General features: G+C 42.3%; 1 protein-coding gene across 12 annotated transcripts in view; it reads right to left on the bottom strand.

The window, feature by feature from the left end:
• The window catches only part of GHR (growth hormone receptor), a 298,640-nt gene that overhangs the window by 153,139 nt on the left and 126,494 nt on the right, over positions 1-19,007 (bottom strand). For 11 of the 12 annotated variants that reach the window (XM_069556433.1, XM_069556441.1, XM_069556434.1 and 8 more), the window contains one exon: positions 11,685-11,765. In XM_069556433.1, coding sequence (XP_069412534.1) covers positions 11,685-11,754 — 70 coding nt within the window. In that variant the 5' untranslated portion in view covers positions 11,755-11,765. Of the gene's footprint in view, positions 1-11,684; positions 11,776-19,007 lie in introns of those variants that run through there. The other variant, XM_069556431.1, reaches the window with a different exon arrangement.

A 19,007-nucleotide genomic window follows, 5' to 3' on the forward strand; every position in this document is an offset into this window, starting at 1 on the left:
CCTTTCCCCTCTGAGGGTCTAGGCCTCTGGTGATTGCTGCTGTCTCCTGTGATAGCCAACGGCAATATCACAGAACGGGAGGGACATCGTGTATAAACAAAGCAAATGCAGATCAAACTGGGCTCCTAGCAGCTAATGCAGAAATCAGTCATCAATCTACATGGTATTTACTGAATGCCAACCGAGGGCTCAGCGACCGATGCAGTCCCCTCGCATCAGGCTAGAATCTCAGTCTTTTCCTTCTACCTTCTGCTTTAAGGCATCTGTCGACTCTCCCCTCTGTCAAAGGCTTCTGACTTCGGGTTTATAGCAGCCTACTCTCAACCAACATGGTGGAGGGTGGTGGAGAAATCACCACCCTCTCCAAATTTGATGGTTAGGAAATAGTTTCACTTTAGATACATTTCATGTTAATGAAAGTGCTACATATTCTTTTGCCTTTAATAGTGTTCTATTTTGTCCTTAAAGTAAGATTTCAAGACTTAAAAATATAGGCTTTCAGTATTCATCCACAGAGACAAGACAAGACAGGTCGCCCTAGGGAGTAGCCACATTTTCGCCTCTCACAACCATCATGGCTATATAAACACACGTTTGACATGTATATATGGCCAGGGAATGCACAAGAGTTAATCTAGTTAACTTCTATTCCTCGATAGGAGCTTTCCAGGAAGTCAGGTTTAGTGACAGCTACAAAGGGAGAGAGAGCTAGTCAACCATGCCTATGAAATTCAGAGCAAACATCCAAAGACTATGGTGCTGGCACGGCTAACATGGGAAGTCAGGCACAGTCACAGACCCGTTTGTAAACTCAGCCTGGGCTGTCTAAGCACAGCACCTCAACACTTCACTGCATTCTTAACCCAGAATCTTGTCTGGCCCAACTGTGCCCTGACACAGGGCAAGGCTCTTTGACTGGTTCCCCCAATTCCTGACTGCCCTCTTTCCACAACACATTCATTCACTGTTAGTTATTGTTAGAAAAAGCATGGAGCTTCTTTAATTTTTTATTTTAATACTGAAAACATTTTGGATTGGGGTATAGCCAATTAACAGTGTTGAGGTAGTTTCAGGTGAACAGCAAAGGGACTCAGCCATACATATAAGGCAGGTACTTCTTGCTTCAATCAAGGAAATAGCTGGGCCACTGGTTGGGCAGTGGAGGAGAAAGGAAGGTCCTGAATGTTAGGCAGCCAAAAGGTCCTTTCCTAGAAAATGAGCTCTCGGTTTGGGGGAAGCCACCAGGATTCTTGCCTGGGAAATCCCATGGACAGAGGGGCCTGACAGGCTATAGTTTATGCAGTCACAAAAGAGTCAGACACAACTCAACAACAACAAACAAAGACAAGGTTAACATCACTAATTCAATTTCCACTAATGTGAATCTATTAACATTGGGTTGGGCAAGAAGCTCATTCGGGTTTTCCTATAAGATCATATGGAAAACCCTGAATCAACTTTTTGGCCATCCCAATACGTGGTAACACATGACTGTCCACAAGTCAAATATTCTGAACATTATTTCAAATCCTTCCACAAATTTGCAAGATTTTATTACTCTGCTGACAAAGGTCTATCTAGTCAAAGCTACGTTTTATCCACTAGTCATGTATGGATGTGAGAGTTGGACCATAAAGAAGGCTGAGCACTAAAGAATTGATGCTTTCAAACTGTGGTGTTGGATAAGACTGAGAGTCCCTTGGACTGCAAGGAGATCAAACCAGTGAATCCTAAAGGAAATCAACTCTGAATATTCATTGGAAGGACTGATGCTGAAGCTCCAATACTATGCATCTGATGTGAAGAGCCGACTCAATGGAAAAGACCCCAAGGCTGGGAAAGACAGAAAGCACGAGAAGGGGACAACAGAGGATAAGATGGTTGGATGGCATCACTGACTCAATGGACATGAGTTTGAGCAAGTTCTAGGAGATGGTGAAGGACAGGGAAGCCTGGTGTGCTGTAGTTCAAGGGGTCACAAAGAGTCAGACATGACTGAGCGAGTGGACAACAACTAAAAGATTAAAAAATACAAATTTTGTTTTCCTATTCAGGGATGAAGACTTAGGGTTTTTATCAAAATGACTGACAATTTTGAGAGTTTCATACTTTCAGATGAGCTCTCACTGGAAAACTAGAAAAACCTGATACGTCAGGGATGAGGCAGGGAAAACTGATCAGCTCTCCATGAGATCGCTCATCAGGGTCTTTCATAATCAAAAGCTCAATGTCCAAAGGGTCAGAGACAACTTGGATCTGGAATCTGAAACCCTCATGACATCTCTCTGTCAATATTTGAGGCGATTTAATCAGGGAGGTGGGGCGCAGATAAAGGTGGCTCAGGGGTAGGTGCTGGGTGACTGGTCTGTTCAATGAAGGATGTTGGCAAGTGGTTGGTATATGGGGTACAGAGTTCAGTCACCTTGGAAAAGGTTGGCAAGACTTAGACATGGCATCAGATGCCCAGGCATTGGTGCGTTGGGCAAAGTTCTGACTCTAGAGGCATCTGAAGTACAGAACACGAAAATGATTCTTCTGCTCACAAATCAGGGCTTTGTGTCAGGCACAGGGAGGCTTGGGGCCTTCTGGAGAATAGTTTCTACAGCTGCACAGCTATTTCCAGACCCTTCCTACTGAAAAGGGGTCCAGATCCAGCCTCTGCCCTGGTGAGGGCTGGGCATAACAGAGCATTAGTGACAACTGTGAACAATGACTGGGGAAGTCCCAGGTCAGGATTTAGAAGCTGATTTCCTTAAAGAAAATGAAGATAAAAAAAAAAGGAAAATGAAGATCTACTCCATGTCTCAGAATGCTACAGGATGGGGAAACAGGAGTGAACAAAACACTCTTCATGAATCTTTAGGTCTACTAAGTTTTAACCTGTAACTATTTATTGTAGAGTTTGCAGTGGTCATTTTGTAATCTTTTGAAAACAAATTGCATATATTTCAAGCTCAATCCAGAATGTGACACACAACTTAAAACACAGATGTCATGACAACTTCATTTAGAAGAGAAAAGTGAAAGTGTTAGTCACTCAGTCATGTCTGACTCTTTGCAACCCCACGGACTGTAGCCCACCAGGCTCCTCTGTTCCTGGAATTCTCCAGGTAAGAACACTGGAGTGGGTTGCCATTCCCTTTTCCAGGGGATCTTCCTGACCCAGTGATTGAACCCAGGTCTCCCACATTGCAAGCAGATTCTTTACCATCTGAGCCACCAGGGGAAGATACATTTAGAAGAGAGACAAGCAACAAATGTTCTCTCTCCCACCCCCTGATCCTCTGCCACTGACTGCCCTTCTAGAAGTCCATCCCTCTGTCCTGTGTCTTGGTAAAGTTTCTAAAAACAATGAACAAGATGCTGAAACATTCCCTCTGTGTGGACACACTCCTCCATGCTCTAATACCTGCAACCTTCCTGTGGAGATATAACACCGACGCTGTAATTAGTTAAGGTTAAAGCCTAAGGCTGGTGAGTTGTTTCATATATAGAAACAGAGATTCCTGATAGATGTATCTGACAAATTATAGCAGTCATTTTTGGACAGATTTGAGGAATACAGACCAGAGAAAACTGATTTCCAGCTGAGGTTTGAAGAAGCACTCCAGGCTCTGGGGCCTCCTGGTCTGCATGGTGCTGGCCAGACGGGGCACCCATGGAATCCTCTCTGTATGATTGGCTGCCTTGGATTTCAGACAGTGCTTATGCCATACGTCATTGCCGCCTTGATGCTGCTAACTACAGACTAGGAAGGAGCTGTGTTCTGGGTTTGAGGGATGACCCTGTTGACAGCATGTGAGAATTTCTTGAAGAGCCAAAATGGGACCACAGTGCCTGCTGCTGGGGAAAGCCGAGGGTGGTCTTTGGTCTGCGGCTGCCGGTGACTCTGCCTAATGACCAAGTTATAGACATACATGACTATGGATAAGCAGGCAGTTCCAAGGAGCATGGGGTGGGCCCCAAAGATGTCTTTGTGAATGGCTCTGAAATGCCTAGAATTCTTTATCACAGAGTTTAAGGTTAAGGCTTTGAACTAAACCAACTCCGAGAAAGTAACACAATAACTTAAAATCAGGGTGAGAAGAAAACCAGCACCCACAGGATCTTCCTAAGAGGGTTTCCTAGGGAAACCTGGGTGATGGAGAGACCTGAGCCCCTAGCTATGACAGGTAACATCAGCCAGAGAGAGGCTGGCCAGGCCAGTCCAAGCCAGTGTGGACTTCTGCACACTTAAACTTAGGTGAGCCTCTGCTCGAGGCAGGAAACCAGGTGTGTGGATGAACGGGAGCTGGTGGCCAGCATCATCAGCAAACACATTTTGTCCACCGCATTCCTGATCCCACATAACAGGAGTCTGAGTGTGGGCTACTGAACCAAAGTGGTTTGTCAACATTGTACATAGAAGCTCTTGTCCTGTAATGTTGGCATCTAAAGAGGAAGACTGGACGTATAGTCCAACACTGGCGTGTGGGACCTGAATGTTCAAGGTTTAGACTACTCTTGGGTGGTCCCAGTCCTTTTAACACTAACTAGCTAGGGTACATGGAGAAGACAATGGCACCCCACTCCAGTACTCTTGCCTAGACAATCCCATGGATGGAGGAGCCTGGTGGGCTGCAGTCCATGGGGTCGCTGAGGGTCGGACATGACTGACTTCACTTACACTTTCATGCATTGGAGAAGGAAATGGCAAGCCACTCCAGCGTTCTTGCCTGGAGAATCCCAGGGACGGGGGAGCCTGGTGGGCTGCCATCTACGGAGTCAGACACAACTGAAGTGACTTAGCAGCAGCAGCAGCTAGGGCACAAACCTCATCACTCACATGGCCAGCTGCTTCACAGGGGTGAGTCACGTAGCTACTGTGGAAGCCTCATCGACCTCCCAGCTTCTGCTCAGTGCATCGCTGTGCTGCCCTTGACTCATCCTGAGTGTATTTTATTGCATTTCATGAGATAAGTGCAGACTCTAGGGGTGATCAAATATCTGGGGATATGTCAAGGTCTTGGGATTGAGTCATGAATGTGCAGAGACAACATGGAGTCAGGAGCTCAGGCCTTTGTTCCTGCTGTGGACCCTCAGGGCTCAGTGGCCAAGCAATACCACAGACACACCACAGAGGGGGAGTAGACGGCTGTGGGACCCGGGCTGGGCACAGGCAGGAGGGGTGCTGGTTAATGGCACAACAGAAAGCTTGCTTAGACACTCTGTTGTCATCAGTCTCAGTGTTTCCCCCAACCCAGAGCTGTGCCGGGCAAGTATCACTCCACTGCTTGTAGGCTGAGCTGTACTCCAGGGCCTCACTCTGTGACAAGTGAGTCACTGCTGATGCTGGTAACATGATCTCAGGATGCAGAAACTTTGAAATGGATGGAGTAAGAAAGCTCTGCCAGTTCCTGGAGTCAAAAACCCACACACAGCTGGACTCCAGTGCTCCTCAGCATCTGTCTGTAACCCATCTATTTGTTCTTTTTGACTACCACTGGCACCTTTGCATCATCTCTCTTAACCTATTGCAACCACCTTCCCCCACACTCATCTCTCTCCAATTCACTTTTAATCTACTACAGCCATTGCAACTTTCAATCTACTACTACAAACACTGTCACTGTTTCCAAAATGACAATCTAACAGTAGTGTTACCCTGCTTAAAACTCTTCAGGGACTTTCCTGGTGGTTGAGTGGCTAAAACTCCGTGTTCTCAACACAGGGGGTCTGGGTTCGATCCCTGGTGAGGGAACTAGATCCCACGTGTTGTAACTAAGAGTTTGCATGCAGCATTTAAAGATACCGCATGCCACAATGAAGACTGAAAATCCCTAATGCCACAACTAATACCTGGCACAGTCAAGTAAAATCATATATATTTAAAAAATCCCTTTAATAACCTCAGAGGACCACAGTTAAATTAAGTTTACTTGTCTGGCTTCTATAGCCCATGAGCTCCTTAAAGGCAGATAGGTAAATTCAAATTTATATTCAATAAAAACTTGCTGAAAGACCTCATCACCCACAAAGGTCTCTGCATATCTCCCACTGGCATCACCCAGGTAGACGAGACTGGAAGCTCCATCACCTGGCCTGCTAGGACCTGAACTCCAGCGGCTTAGGCATCTGTGATATACCAAGAGGACCAGGTGACAGAGGGCTGCTGATGCCCACAGCACTGGTAGGGACTAAGACTTCTCGTCTGTTGAAGTAAAGACAGCAGGAATCTCACGCTCTGAGGCCTTCTCGCTAACTTCTAGGGTGAACTCAAGGAAAGCCTTGAACTACTCCTTCTTGAAAACACTTTTAACAGGTACACCTTTTACTGTTTACCAACTACAGCCGTGACTCCAATACATGGATGAAATACATCCTGCATGACCTGAAGCTCCCAGGGCTCTGTGGGGCTTTGCCTGCATGCAGGCATGAAAGAGAAAGGTTTATTTTTCTTTTTAAATAATGTTCTTGCCATTGGGTCATTATTTCCTATTGTCAGCAATTAGATCAGAGCTGTCTTTTCTTTCACAAAAGTGCTGTGTATGTTTGTATAAGTTTATGAAAAATGTTCAAAGATAGAAAACATTATTTGAGGGATCTTGGTTCCTTTGGGACATGGCATCTCACTACTAGTGTAAGTTATCTAACGGAATGATATTTAGAGTGATAAGATACTAATGATGTGCTTTGTCTGCAAACCATGACCTACACACACACACACACACACGTATATATGTATGTATATATTCGTACACATATATATGTATGTTTTGGCCAAGTTGCACGACTTATGGGATTTTAGTTCCCCAACTAGGGATTGGCCCCAGAAGTGAAAGTGCTGAATCCTAACCACTGAACCATCAGGGAATTCCCTATATATGCTATATATAAATTCTACACACAGACACACACACACACAGACACACACACACACAAAATGCATCACCATGAACGCTTTCACCTGGCCAGAATTTAAGAACTATGACTTGCTGGATATGGTATGCTGCTGCTGCTGCTGCTAAGTCACTTCAGTCGTGTCCGACTCTGTGCAACCCCACAGATGGCAGCCCACCAGGCTCCCCCGTCCCTGGGATATTCCAGGCAAGAACACTGGAGTGGGTTGCCATTTACTTCTCCAATGCATGAAAGTGAAAAGTGAAAGTGAAGTTGCTCAGTCGTGTCTGACTCCTAGTGACCCCATGGACTGCAGCCTACCAGGTTCCTCCATCCATGGGATTTTCCAGGCAAGAGTACTGGAGTGGGGTGCCACTGCCTTCTCCAGATATGGTATAAGCCTCTCCAAATACTACCCATCTTCCTGGCCCAATAAGCCTTGCCTTTTCCATGAAGCTTTTGCTATCTCTAGACCTTCTATAATTTATCTTGAATTCATCAACCTAAGTTTACATAGAAAGGGAATAATTACAAACAGAGCATTCACATAGTGTACACTCTGACCAAATTAATTATACGTCTTCCACAAAGGAAGTGCTGAAAAAACATGTTGGATGCTGTGTGTGTGAACTAGAACCACTCACTGCCTACCACAGTGCCCTGCGTGCAGTGCAAACCCAGTGACCAGATGACTTGCTCTCCACGTCTGTCGCATATCTCCACCTGAGCACTTCTTTTCTGTTGCTCCATCACTATACCTGCTACTTCTGCAGCCACGCCTGCTCTTCTCAGCCTTTCCAATCTTAACCCAGTATTCTCATTTCTGCTGAAATAACACCAACATCCTCTGTGAAGTCTCCTTTACTTCACCACAGCTTGACATGGCTCTCCTCTCTTCACTCCTCTTAAAGACAGTAGTTCAGGCCACTGTTTCCATACATAACCACCTCATACAGTCATTCTCTGTGGATATTCTTGATCTCTTAAGTCATGATAAATTCCTTGAAGGAAGAATCACTATTTTCCTCATAGCCCTGAGTTCAATCTTTAAAAATGAGAAGCTCTGCTCCATACACTGAATTTGTTGAATTAAACTATTCCAGCCACCTCGATTTATTGTTTTCCAGAACATCTTGGTCATCTGTATTCATCACACACTCTAGACCTTAAAGCTGTAGTCTCTCATTAATACCTACAGGTTCTTCACATCCCAGCTAGACTGAACTTCTTCAGGGCAGGGCTTGCCTGCTCTCACCTGAGGTTGCTGAGGTCAGCTGGGGACCAAAAGAAAGAGTAGAGGTACAACAACATATAACAGGTGCTCCTCAGAAGTATGTTTGTATCCATAACATCTTTATGCATATTTCTCATTAAAATCATTATCATTAGGAGCCGCAGTTTTAAGGCAACCAGTTGACAGTTCAACCCTGTGAAGCCCTCTGAAAATGGGGCACTGTTGCTCATTTCTGATTTTGGAATAAGAAATTCTCCCTGAGAACCCTCTTACATACTTGGTGGGAATGTAAATTGGGGCAGCCACTATGGTACAGTATGGCACATCTTCAAAACACTAACAATAGAAGACCATGTGATCCATCAACTCCATTCCTGGGTATACATCTGGAAAAAATGAAACACTTATTTGAAAAGACACAGGCACCCTGATGTTCACAGCAGCACTATTTACAATAGCCAAGACATGGAAGCAACCCAAGTATCTATCAACAAGTGGATAAAACAAGATGTATATAAGTGTTAACAAACAATGGACTATTATTCAGCCATAAAAAAGAATGGAATTCTACCATTTGCAATAATGTGGATGGCCATGGAGGGTATTATGCTTATTGAAAAAAGTTAGAGAAAGACAAATACTCTATCATATCACTTATTTGTAAAATCTAAAGAATAAAACAAATAAATGTATATAGCAAAATAGAAACAGACTCACAGAGAGAACTAGTAGTGAACAGTAGAGAGAGTGGAGAGAAGAGGGGCAACATAGCAGTATGGGATTAAGAGGTATAAACTACTATATATAAAATAGATAAGCCACAAGAATACACTGCACAGTCGGAAATTACAGCTGTAATTTTACAATAACTTTAAATGGAATATAATCTATGAAAATACCAAGTCACTATGCTGTACCCATATTTTGATTTTAAAAGTTAAATAAACTACATCCAGGAAAAAAAAGAAATTCTCCCTAAGAGTAGGTATACTGCCTTGAAGATCAGATATAAAGACTAATATTAACAGCTAATGGATCAGAGACCTATTAATACAACTTTTGTTACCCGAACATTATTGACCGGAGTGTGTCAATATTCACTTACATAACACATCACTGGCACAGGCATTAGTTCCTGCAAAACCCCCAGTCAATCATGTATTAAGGATGAAAGACAGAGAAAGCAGCTGTAGCTAATACACTAATACACTGTAGCTAATACAATGGTGGCACTGTTCAGTGCTTAGTTCTCATTAAATTTCCGATAGGCCAATTAGACTTAATAAAAAAATTCTCTCAGAGCCAGTGTATTTTTCATTGCTCATCTGCCCAAGCAAGAAAAACCCTGCTCAAGGCTTCAGGTGCCAACCTTCCCTGGGCATGCAAGTCTGCCATCTTCTACCAGCCTCTGGGCAGCTCTTCTCTAGGTGACGCTTCCCAGATCGCTTGCTCAGCAGCACCACCTCTTCCACTGACCAAACTAGATTCAGTGAATGACTGGTGAAACTACAGAAACATCTTTTTTTCCCCAAAAGTCCTCTCTTACATTTTTAGTCTGCCTTATACAATGGGAAAGAAAATAAAGTGATCTGGGTACAATCTGGATCTCGCAGGGAAAAAAAAACCAAACATGTGGCCCATGAAGATCATCTGAGATTCAATTCATGTCATGTCAGGAGATCACTCTGGCTGAACCCATCAGATAAATGGTCAGAACTGGCAAGCATCACAAACACACACACACACACACACACACACACACACACACACTTACACTTGCTCATGTTCAAACATGCTCATCTGCATCTTCTTATATAAACAACATACCCTGTCCTTAACAATCCTCAGGCCATTTTAAGCTAAGAATTCTGGAGTAGCCACATATTCCAGAGGAATTTTGGTTAGCCTACTAAGAAAAAAAGAGTAACAACTCTTTTTTCCCTTTGCTAAATTACTTGGTATGTGCAACTACTGTTAAACTGTAAGTACTGTTGAATATACAATTTGTATTTACTATAAACTATTGCATTTTCTTATTCTGTGCTCCCCACAAACAAAAAACTATCAAAAAGCAAAAAAAAAAAAAAAAAGGCAAACATAAAACCAACTAATTGTTTTGTTTCCTCCACGAAGTTAAAGGTTTACTAAAATGTCAAAGCAGTTGAAATATATGCTCTTTGCAGACTCTCTAGGTCAAAAATGTAATTTGAGTTCTAGTCTTTTAGCCAGGCATACATTTTCTTTAGAGTTCCTTTGCCATACTTTTCATTTCACAAGTCTTTTAAATTCCTCAAGCCTAGCCTTGTAGAGTGAAAGTCATCTTAATGAAGAAAGTAGAGATTAAACCACCATGACTTTGGAATGGCACAGGATCTCAGCTGTAAATCTTTGGCTCAGAACCAGGGTCTAAAACCAGCCATGGGAAAAGCTGCTGACATGGAGGCTGTGATTCCCTCCATGTTCGACTTGCATAATGTTGACGTTATAACACCAGAGAGACCCCAAAATATTTCAAACAATTGTGACTTCTTTTCTATAAATATTTTAAAATTGTTTTAGGAGATAAAATAACATTTTACCCTTCTTGTTTTCTTAGTTACTCTGGTTGCCCTCTGCAGCTCACTACTAGGGATTTATTTTTGGCTCGAAGGTCAGGGAGGACATTTTAAGGCACTACTTCTGTTGCTAAACTGTGTTTTCCAACATGAGTTGCCTGGGAAGTAGGGGAGCTGGCTGCTCTTAAAGCCACAAGTGACTGTAGAATCACAGAATAGGAGAAACATGATCCTTTCCTTTGTTGAAGCTCAGGCAAGAAAAAAATATCAAGTATTCAAGATGATATTTTAGAAAGTCTCCCACTTTGTTATAAGCACGGTTTTCTTTCAGGACAGAAAAATCCTTTTCATTCCCTTTCATTTCTCGCCTATTCCAGTTATTACTGTTTGAGTCCTAAGTTTGAATATATGACAACTTTTCCAATAGGAAGAGAGTATAAAGAAGAAGGGAGAATTACAGAGATGGCCAAGGAAATTAGCGACATCTGAGCACATCATTCAACTACTTCAGCTGTTTCTTCCTTCTAACTTAGCCAAATGGTCACCATCCAGTGAGTGAGAGGTGAACTTTATTTGAAATCTGAAATTTCCACTCTCAGAGAATATGATTAAGAGGCCTTAAATCTGAGCTCTGGAAACAGGCTTTGGTAACCCTAGTCACAGATGAGCTGAGTGATCAGTTGGTGAATAACCCTTCAGTGCAATTTCAATCTTTCTCCCAGAGCCTGAGACCAAGAGACCTGGCATGCCTTCACCAGAAATGCCCACAGCATGATTTGCAGCATTTATTTTTGATGAAGCAGCAGCAGCTGTCAAAGCTGACTACTGTGTTCCTCCTAAAACATCCCCAGAGACGTCCTCCTAGTTTGCAATTTTAAACCTACCACAGGTTTTCTATTTACCACTACTTAAAACTTACCTCTTTTAATTACCTCACCCAAAGAACTTAGATTTCACAAGTAAAGTTCAGTGTGGTTTTAAAATACTGCAAATGGGAATGGAAAAGCAGAACTCACCTTCACTCCCAGAAAAAGCATCACTGGAGCCTGCCACTGCCAAGGTCAACAGCAGCTGCCAGAGATCCATACCTGTAGGACCTGCAATCATACAAAGAAAAATAAAATTAAGCTGAGCAATTAAAAGCAGACCATGTTCATCAAAAATTGTTTAAATACTGGCTGAATCAGGAATGAGTTGACATGCACATCAGCTCTAGAAGGAATCTTCCTAAGTCTTTCGCTGCCCTACAGTCTCACGTTGCCACACTTTTCATGAGAACAAACAGCAGGGTGTAATACATCCTACTTCCAGTGGGTGCTCACCTTGAGAAAGAACATGGACACTAGATTTCCACATTCTTGCCAACAGCCATAGAATGACCTCACAACAAATGACCCCCACACGTTGCTTTCATGACAGCGCCAGCATGGTTCACTTTAATTTGACCTGCAAATAGGAACTCCTCAGCTGTATCGCTAAAAGGGACCTTGGGCTAGACAGGCCAAAAAAAGGAAAAACAAAACAACCCATTTCAGGCATAGTAAAACTTCTCCAACGTGTCTCCCAGTGAACAAAAGAGCTCAATGAACACTCAAAACACTGTGCTAATGAGCCATAGGAAGGAGGCTTAACTAGAAGGCTGCAGAGAGGTGGGAAGTGGAAAGGAAAAAACACCAGTGCTTCCTAGGTGGCCTCCCCTGGGACACCTGGTGTCCTTGTGGGTTTTAGTTGCAGAAGGAATGAGGTCTCTGAAAAGCCCAGGAATGTGAGCACCTCAGATTCTAGGAAGTGTCAGTTTGCGGGCTAGCCATTTGGAATCCCAAGCTTGGCCACACCTTGGACCCTTCAGTGTGATGAATGGGGGAACAGGTCAACATGCCTCAGCCAGCACACACTTTACCTGGAGGAAATGAAGTTTCTTTGTAATAAATAAACCAGATGTCCACCTCCTTGATCTCTAAAGAGACAAGTTTGGGCTGGCTTAAAATGAACTCGGCAGACTGCCCTTTTGGAGAGCTGTTGCTACATCTGATGACTAATGCCAACTACTTTAAATCTTAGCTGCAATATTTCCATAAAATTATAGCTCTTTACAAGTTATTCAGGCAGATCTGATCATCATACTGGGAGCTCCATCAGTGCCTTTATTGGACTTAGTCCTCCTATTACCCCTAATCAAACTGAAATGATTAACACAGATGATTGTTTTCATGGGTAATGGAAGGCTTTGAGCCAGGTAATGGCTATGTAATTCTGAATAGGTATCAAACATCTGATGCTCTACATTTTCATTTCTAGACAGTGGATGATACAACATTTAAAAAATTCTGTATCATTTTTTTATGTTCTTAAAAAATTCTAAGAAAACATCTCTAGGTAAACAGAATCTCTCTCGTGTTCCCACATGCATGAGAACAGCTCTCATACAGTGCCCCAAGGGTCATTCATAGGATTGAGTGTGACATCATAGAGGAACACACTTTACCAACAGTGAGCGTTCACACTAATGTGAGTTGGGGTCATTATGACACCTGTGTTTAAAATTCTTAACCTGGAAGGCTCTGGGCTAATGGCTTTGCATCATCCACATCTACTTTCACTGAGCCTCTCTCCCAAGATCCTTTACTCCTAGATGAAGAGGCCATTATATTCATAATTTGAGGTCTCCAGCAGAAATGTTAGTTTGGCCAAGAAGTTCGTTCGGGTTTTCCCATACTATCTTATGGGAACACATAAAGAGGCTAAAAACAAACATGCTATAGGTTGAAAATGTTACCCTCTTGATAGCTGGGTACTTCCTTTAAAATTTTATTTCAAAAGTCTTTTTTTTAAGGAAGAAAAGCTTTGGGGAACTGGACTCTACCTAGTGCTAGGTTCACCCACCGCGCCTTACCACACTGCGTCAGGTAAAGAATTCTCCCCTGGCACTTGCTCTCTTGCTCCTAACAGTGAATCCCATTCTGAGGCAGCACTGTACGCCCCATGACTGAACAAGGATATGAAGGTTTGCATTTCTCAGAAGGATGCTTCCCTGGTTTGGAAGTCACCTCTCCATGCTTCTCAAAGAGTCTTGTCAGATGCTAGAGACAAGTGAATTTTGCTTCAAGTGAAATATAGTTGGCCTCCACCCATCCCCAAAACTTTTGAAAGCTGCTGCCTACAAATGAACTTCACTTCCCCCAAGTAAGGAACTGATGATCACAATTCTTTTAGGAGCCAAATCCATCTCCAACAGGCCACATTCTATCTCACGAAACAAATCGGAACCCACAAAGCAAAATGAATGAGAAACTTGTTGGCACACTCGCACAGCAGAAAAGGAGGTTATTTAGAACAACTATCCTCCCACATAGAGGCGTTCACTGTCATAGAGAGCAGAGCATAGGGACCCCTCAACTCTAGGGCTCTAACAAGGGGTGGGAGCAGAGAAGAAGATAAAGCAATGTGGCTGGATTCCAGGAAGGGCTAAGTGTTTCCCTAGAGACTAATGCTCCCCTTCCACTGTTGCTGGCTCAGTGGGGATGACTGCAAAAGCAGTCCCCTTGTGCTCTTCCCTCCTTCGCAGTCCCCTAGTGAACTCTCTCTAATGCCTTCACATGAACAGAGTGTTAGTTGGCCTGGGATGATTCATCTGTAAGCGTCCCCCTTCAACCATGCAGAGCTCTGCATGGCAGCTTCTAGATGAGAGGATTCTCTTTCATTAGGTCCTGGAGGAGATAAAATGTCACTGGAAGAGGAGAGAGTGCCAAAACACAAAGTTTGGTACTTTAATCTATCAGTGATGTGCCAGATGTGAGCAGGAGTAAATCCTTTATTTCCCTTTCCTAATATAATAATCTAACTAGAGGCAGGCCTTGTTCAGAAGCATCTATTCAACTGTACCTTCGTCTATAGGGTTTTTTAAGTTTGCAATATTTTCCTAGGGAAAATCCTTCTCTACATTTCTAATGATATTTATGCATTCTTTGGCTATAGCCACAAGGCATGATTTCCACTGGTGTGGGGGAAGAAGGAGCTGCTATTCCTGCATCAGGGAACTCACACCATTTATTTGGAGCTCAATGCACCTGAGGCATTTTGCCTGTTCCCCCTTCCTCGAGGGAGAGCCAGTTGAAAAGCCCTGTGATCCAGCTGGCATGAGTTTTAATTCTGTAAACTGCCTAGCAGAGGAGGCCTCCAAATCACAGTGCGGCCAATGATACAGTTTTGTTCCTTGGCTATAAAACAGTCCATAAACACACAAGAAGAGATGGAGATTAAAAACAATATTTTTTCCCAATATGTTATAACCAACTCCAGGCAAAGGAAGCCATTGGTTCAACTCCCTTTCACTTAAAATTAGCAAGTATTTGTTGAATCACCAGTACCTGCTAGCATTATTCAAGGCATAATAGAAAATATAAAAGCAATCAAAATCATTGAGAAATCACTATTGGATTTCAGAGATATCCACACAGAAATGATGAGCAGCCTGTCAATTTAAAGTGAAGATAAGACTACTTTGCAAAGAATCCCCATGTCATCTTTATTAAAAGTAACAGTAAAGAAGCTATAGAGCCATATAGGAAAAAATATCCTCATATCTGGTTAGTAATTTACCAGAGATACAATGAACCACTACCCAAAACCACCAACACCCTCTGATTTGCATCATGTATTTAAAAGGAAAACAGTCAAAAAGCATCCTTAGAAGTATGATGTTAACATTTTAATAAATGGGAGGAGTAAAATAACAGACTTGGGAGCTTGTAGTCCTGTCACAGCCAAGTTAGGAAGACTATCAAAAGAGTGGCTTGAATTGGGCAGAAATAAGTTTCCCCAAATTTCTGTTTTACTGATCTAGTGATTCTGCTCTGCAAGAAGTGAAAGAAAGAAAGTGAAGTGGCTCAGTCGTGTCCAACTCTTTGCGACTGCATGGACTGTAGCCTGTCAGGCTCCTCTGCCCATGGAATTTTGCAGGCAAGAATACTGGAGTGGGTTACCATTTCCTTCTCCAGGGGATCTTCCCAACCCAGGGATCGAACCTGGATCTCCTGCACTACAGGCAGACTCTTTACCATCTGAGCCACCAGGGAGGCCCTGGAAAAAGTGAGGGTTGATTTAAAAAACCCCAACAGAAGCAGAATTGTTTATATTGCAAAACCAAGACTCCAGGTAGATAATCTAATAAATGTGTACTTTCTGATGCTAGTGTTGATTACTAATGAAGTATTGCAAAACTGAATCTCATTGATTTCTGGTGAAGCTTTTCTAAGAACTCAGCACTGAAAAAGGAAGAGGTTCATCCAAAAGGGTATTTGAAATAATCTATTCTAATTAGCTTCAGGCATTTATTTGAACAGTTTGCACCTAGAATTCTTGTTATTATCTACTTTTGGGTGATGGTCATTTGAAAATCTGTCAGACACAAAATGCCTTAGGTCAATTTATCTCCTTCCTATCAGTGAGGGAGAAGAAATGCAGACATTATTGATATAACTACTCTTGCTGAAATTTCTCCCTTCAGGGATCTGGTAGGGAATACAAGATGGGAAAGTAATTTAAATAGATAAGGTGTGGGAAGAAAAATCCTTTGGAAGTGGTATATATAGTAGGTCTCCATTTTTATTAAAAAAATGTAGAGCATATATAGTGGGTATTAACACTTGTGCTAATTTAGTTACTACCAGTCAACCACTGAATATTTCAAATGTGGCTAACACAACTGAAGAATAAGCTTAGTTATACTTAATTTTGATTAAATATTTCAATTAAATATTAAGTATATATTCAGAACATGTTGGGTATGTAAACCTTTTTTAATAGTACATTTTATAAGATTTAAGTACATATCAAGTATATTTCAGATGAAAATTTAGCATCTAAATTGAGATGTACTCTAAGTGTAAAATATATATGGACTTTGAAGGTTTGGTACAAAAGGATACAAAATATTTCAATAATGGTTATGTTGATTACATGTTAAAATCATATTTTTAGACTGTTGAATAAAATATTAAAACTACTATCCCCATTTAAAATAATTTAACTATTGAGAATTATATATGTGGCTTGAATTATATATATATATAAATTATATATGTGGCTTGAATTGTATTTTATATTCCTATTTGACAATATTGATATGCACACTTTATGGCCTGCATGTCTGTACCTGCATTCAGAAACATTAGCCTGTTACAGGAGCATATCTGCTTTTATAACAAAAACAATACACAAAATAAAATTGCATGTTTATAGTAACATATGAAATCATAATGGTTAAATCTTTAGAGGTCGTCCCAAATGCAGAATGATGGGGACAAAAGATTTACTGAAGACTTAGGTATGATTATATTTATGGGAGCTTTTTAGGGTGCCCACTGTGCCTTTGTTTACCTTTAGAAGTATGATAATTCACAGTGTACCTCTGAGTCATAGTCTGCTGCTGCTGCCGCTAAGCCGCCTCAGTCATGTCCGACTCTGTGTGACCCCACAGACGGAAGCCCACCAGGCTCCCCCGTCCTTGGGATTATCCAGGCAAGAACACTGGAGTGGGTTGCCATTTCCTTCTCCAATGCATGAAAGTGAAAAGTGAAGGTGAAGTCGCTTAGACATGTCCGACTCTTAGTGACCCCGTGGACTGCAGCCCACCAGGCTCCTCCATCCATGGGATTTTCCAGGCAAGAGTGCTGGAGTGGGGTGCCATCGCCTTCTCCAGAGTCATAGGCAGTGGTGTACTAATATCTAACAATTGTCTCTCTGGAGTAATAACTTTAAAAGGGCCACAGTTTGTAGCATTTGCCAATCTCTGTGGTATAAATACCTCCACTAAGGCTGATTTTAAGCTACCAAGTCACTTAACTTGGATTCATTGAACCACTGACATCACTAAATGTAGATTCCCAAGTTGGTATAAGCTGGGCCAGCACACCACCAGCTGGGAAAGCAGGTGATGCTCTCTGGACTCCAGGTGAGGCAATAGGGACAAAGGTTAAACAATCTGCTGACATGGCACAGGCAGGGGACAGTGCTGCTGAGTGAGCCCTGGACACTCGGGTTCATCTGATGCCACCTGTTTCATGTCAGATGGCCGTATGTCATTAATAATCACTGATACTTTTCCAGGGCTATAGGAATTACTATCTAACTATCATAGTTGCTATCCTTGCCCTTCAACTACAAAGGGTGAGCTTAGGGCTTCAGTGCACAAGTTCTGGAATCAGGTTCAAATCCTTGCTTTACCAAACCTCAGTTTACTCTGTGTGTATCAACACTTGCTATTTATTACACTTTCTGATACTAGTGATTAAGCAGACCATTTTATGTTTCCATGGGGTTGGGAGAGGGGCCCTCATTGTAGGTCCTGGAATGGAAGCCTAGGGATGTGGTAATGCCATCAGCACAATAGGTGAGACTCCCCTCTTCAATCAAGCACTTAAATCACACGAGTGTCCAGGGAAGGGGAAGGATCATCATCACGTAACGTGTGCATCTCCTAGGATAAGCAGGAATGCTGCTCACTTCTGCTTAGGTGTACATGGAGGTGGGAGAAGTAATCAGAATAAAAAGTGTGGGAATCCAGAGATTGATCTCCATCTTAATCACAGTCTCACCTATTGTAAGAATATTTTATGTTGCTGTTTACTGGATCCAGATCATCTGTTTCATGAGTTATGGATTTTTACAGCTGAAAACTGGGTAGATTAATTCTAACAGTAAGATGCTTGGTTTAAAGCCAGGAATCTTCCTGTGAGAACACAGAGAAGGCAACTGGGTTATAGGAACCTGGGCTTCCACCCTTTTCTTTCTGGAGGAGTGAAAGAATAAGGGCCATTTCAAGACCAAATACTTGGTGCTTCCCCTTTCCTGGTACGCATGGGCATTCTGTTGGGAGTGGACCTTTCTTGGCACATGGGACATCCTGTTTGAATTCAGCAGGACCCAGTGGCACTTTGCAACCCCTCAACACAATAGCTAGACTGATGGATAACCTTCAAACTCACCCAGCCTGATATACTTGGTGCATTCACTGGGCACGAGGCAGGTATAACTCTTACATGGAAGAGAAAATCAGTCACATAGGTGGGTGCTTATTTGAACAGTATGTTCCATTTCTTTGTATATCTTACAGTATTGTACCTACAAAGTCATTTTTTTTTTTCCTAAACAGAATTTGAGAAAGCAAACCTCTTACTGGATTTCTGGTTTCTCTCTTTCCATGAGTGGCTCCCCCCAACACCCCAAAATCTAATTTTCATTACTGTGACACATCACACAGAACATGGAGAATGTACTTTAAACAAAGTTGAAGATGCTGAAGTTTCTTCCAAGACTCTCAGATGGAAATACAGGCTTTG

Source organism: Ovis canadensis, chromosome 16 (assembly GCF_042477335.2).
Source record: "Ovis canadensis isolate MfBH-ARS-UI-01 breed Bighorn chromosome 16, ARS-UI_OviCan_v2, whole genome shotgun sequence".
Taxonomy (NCBI): domain Eukaryota; kingdom Metazoa; phylum Chordata; class Mammalia; order Artiodactyla; family Bovidae; genus Ovis; species Ovis canadensis.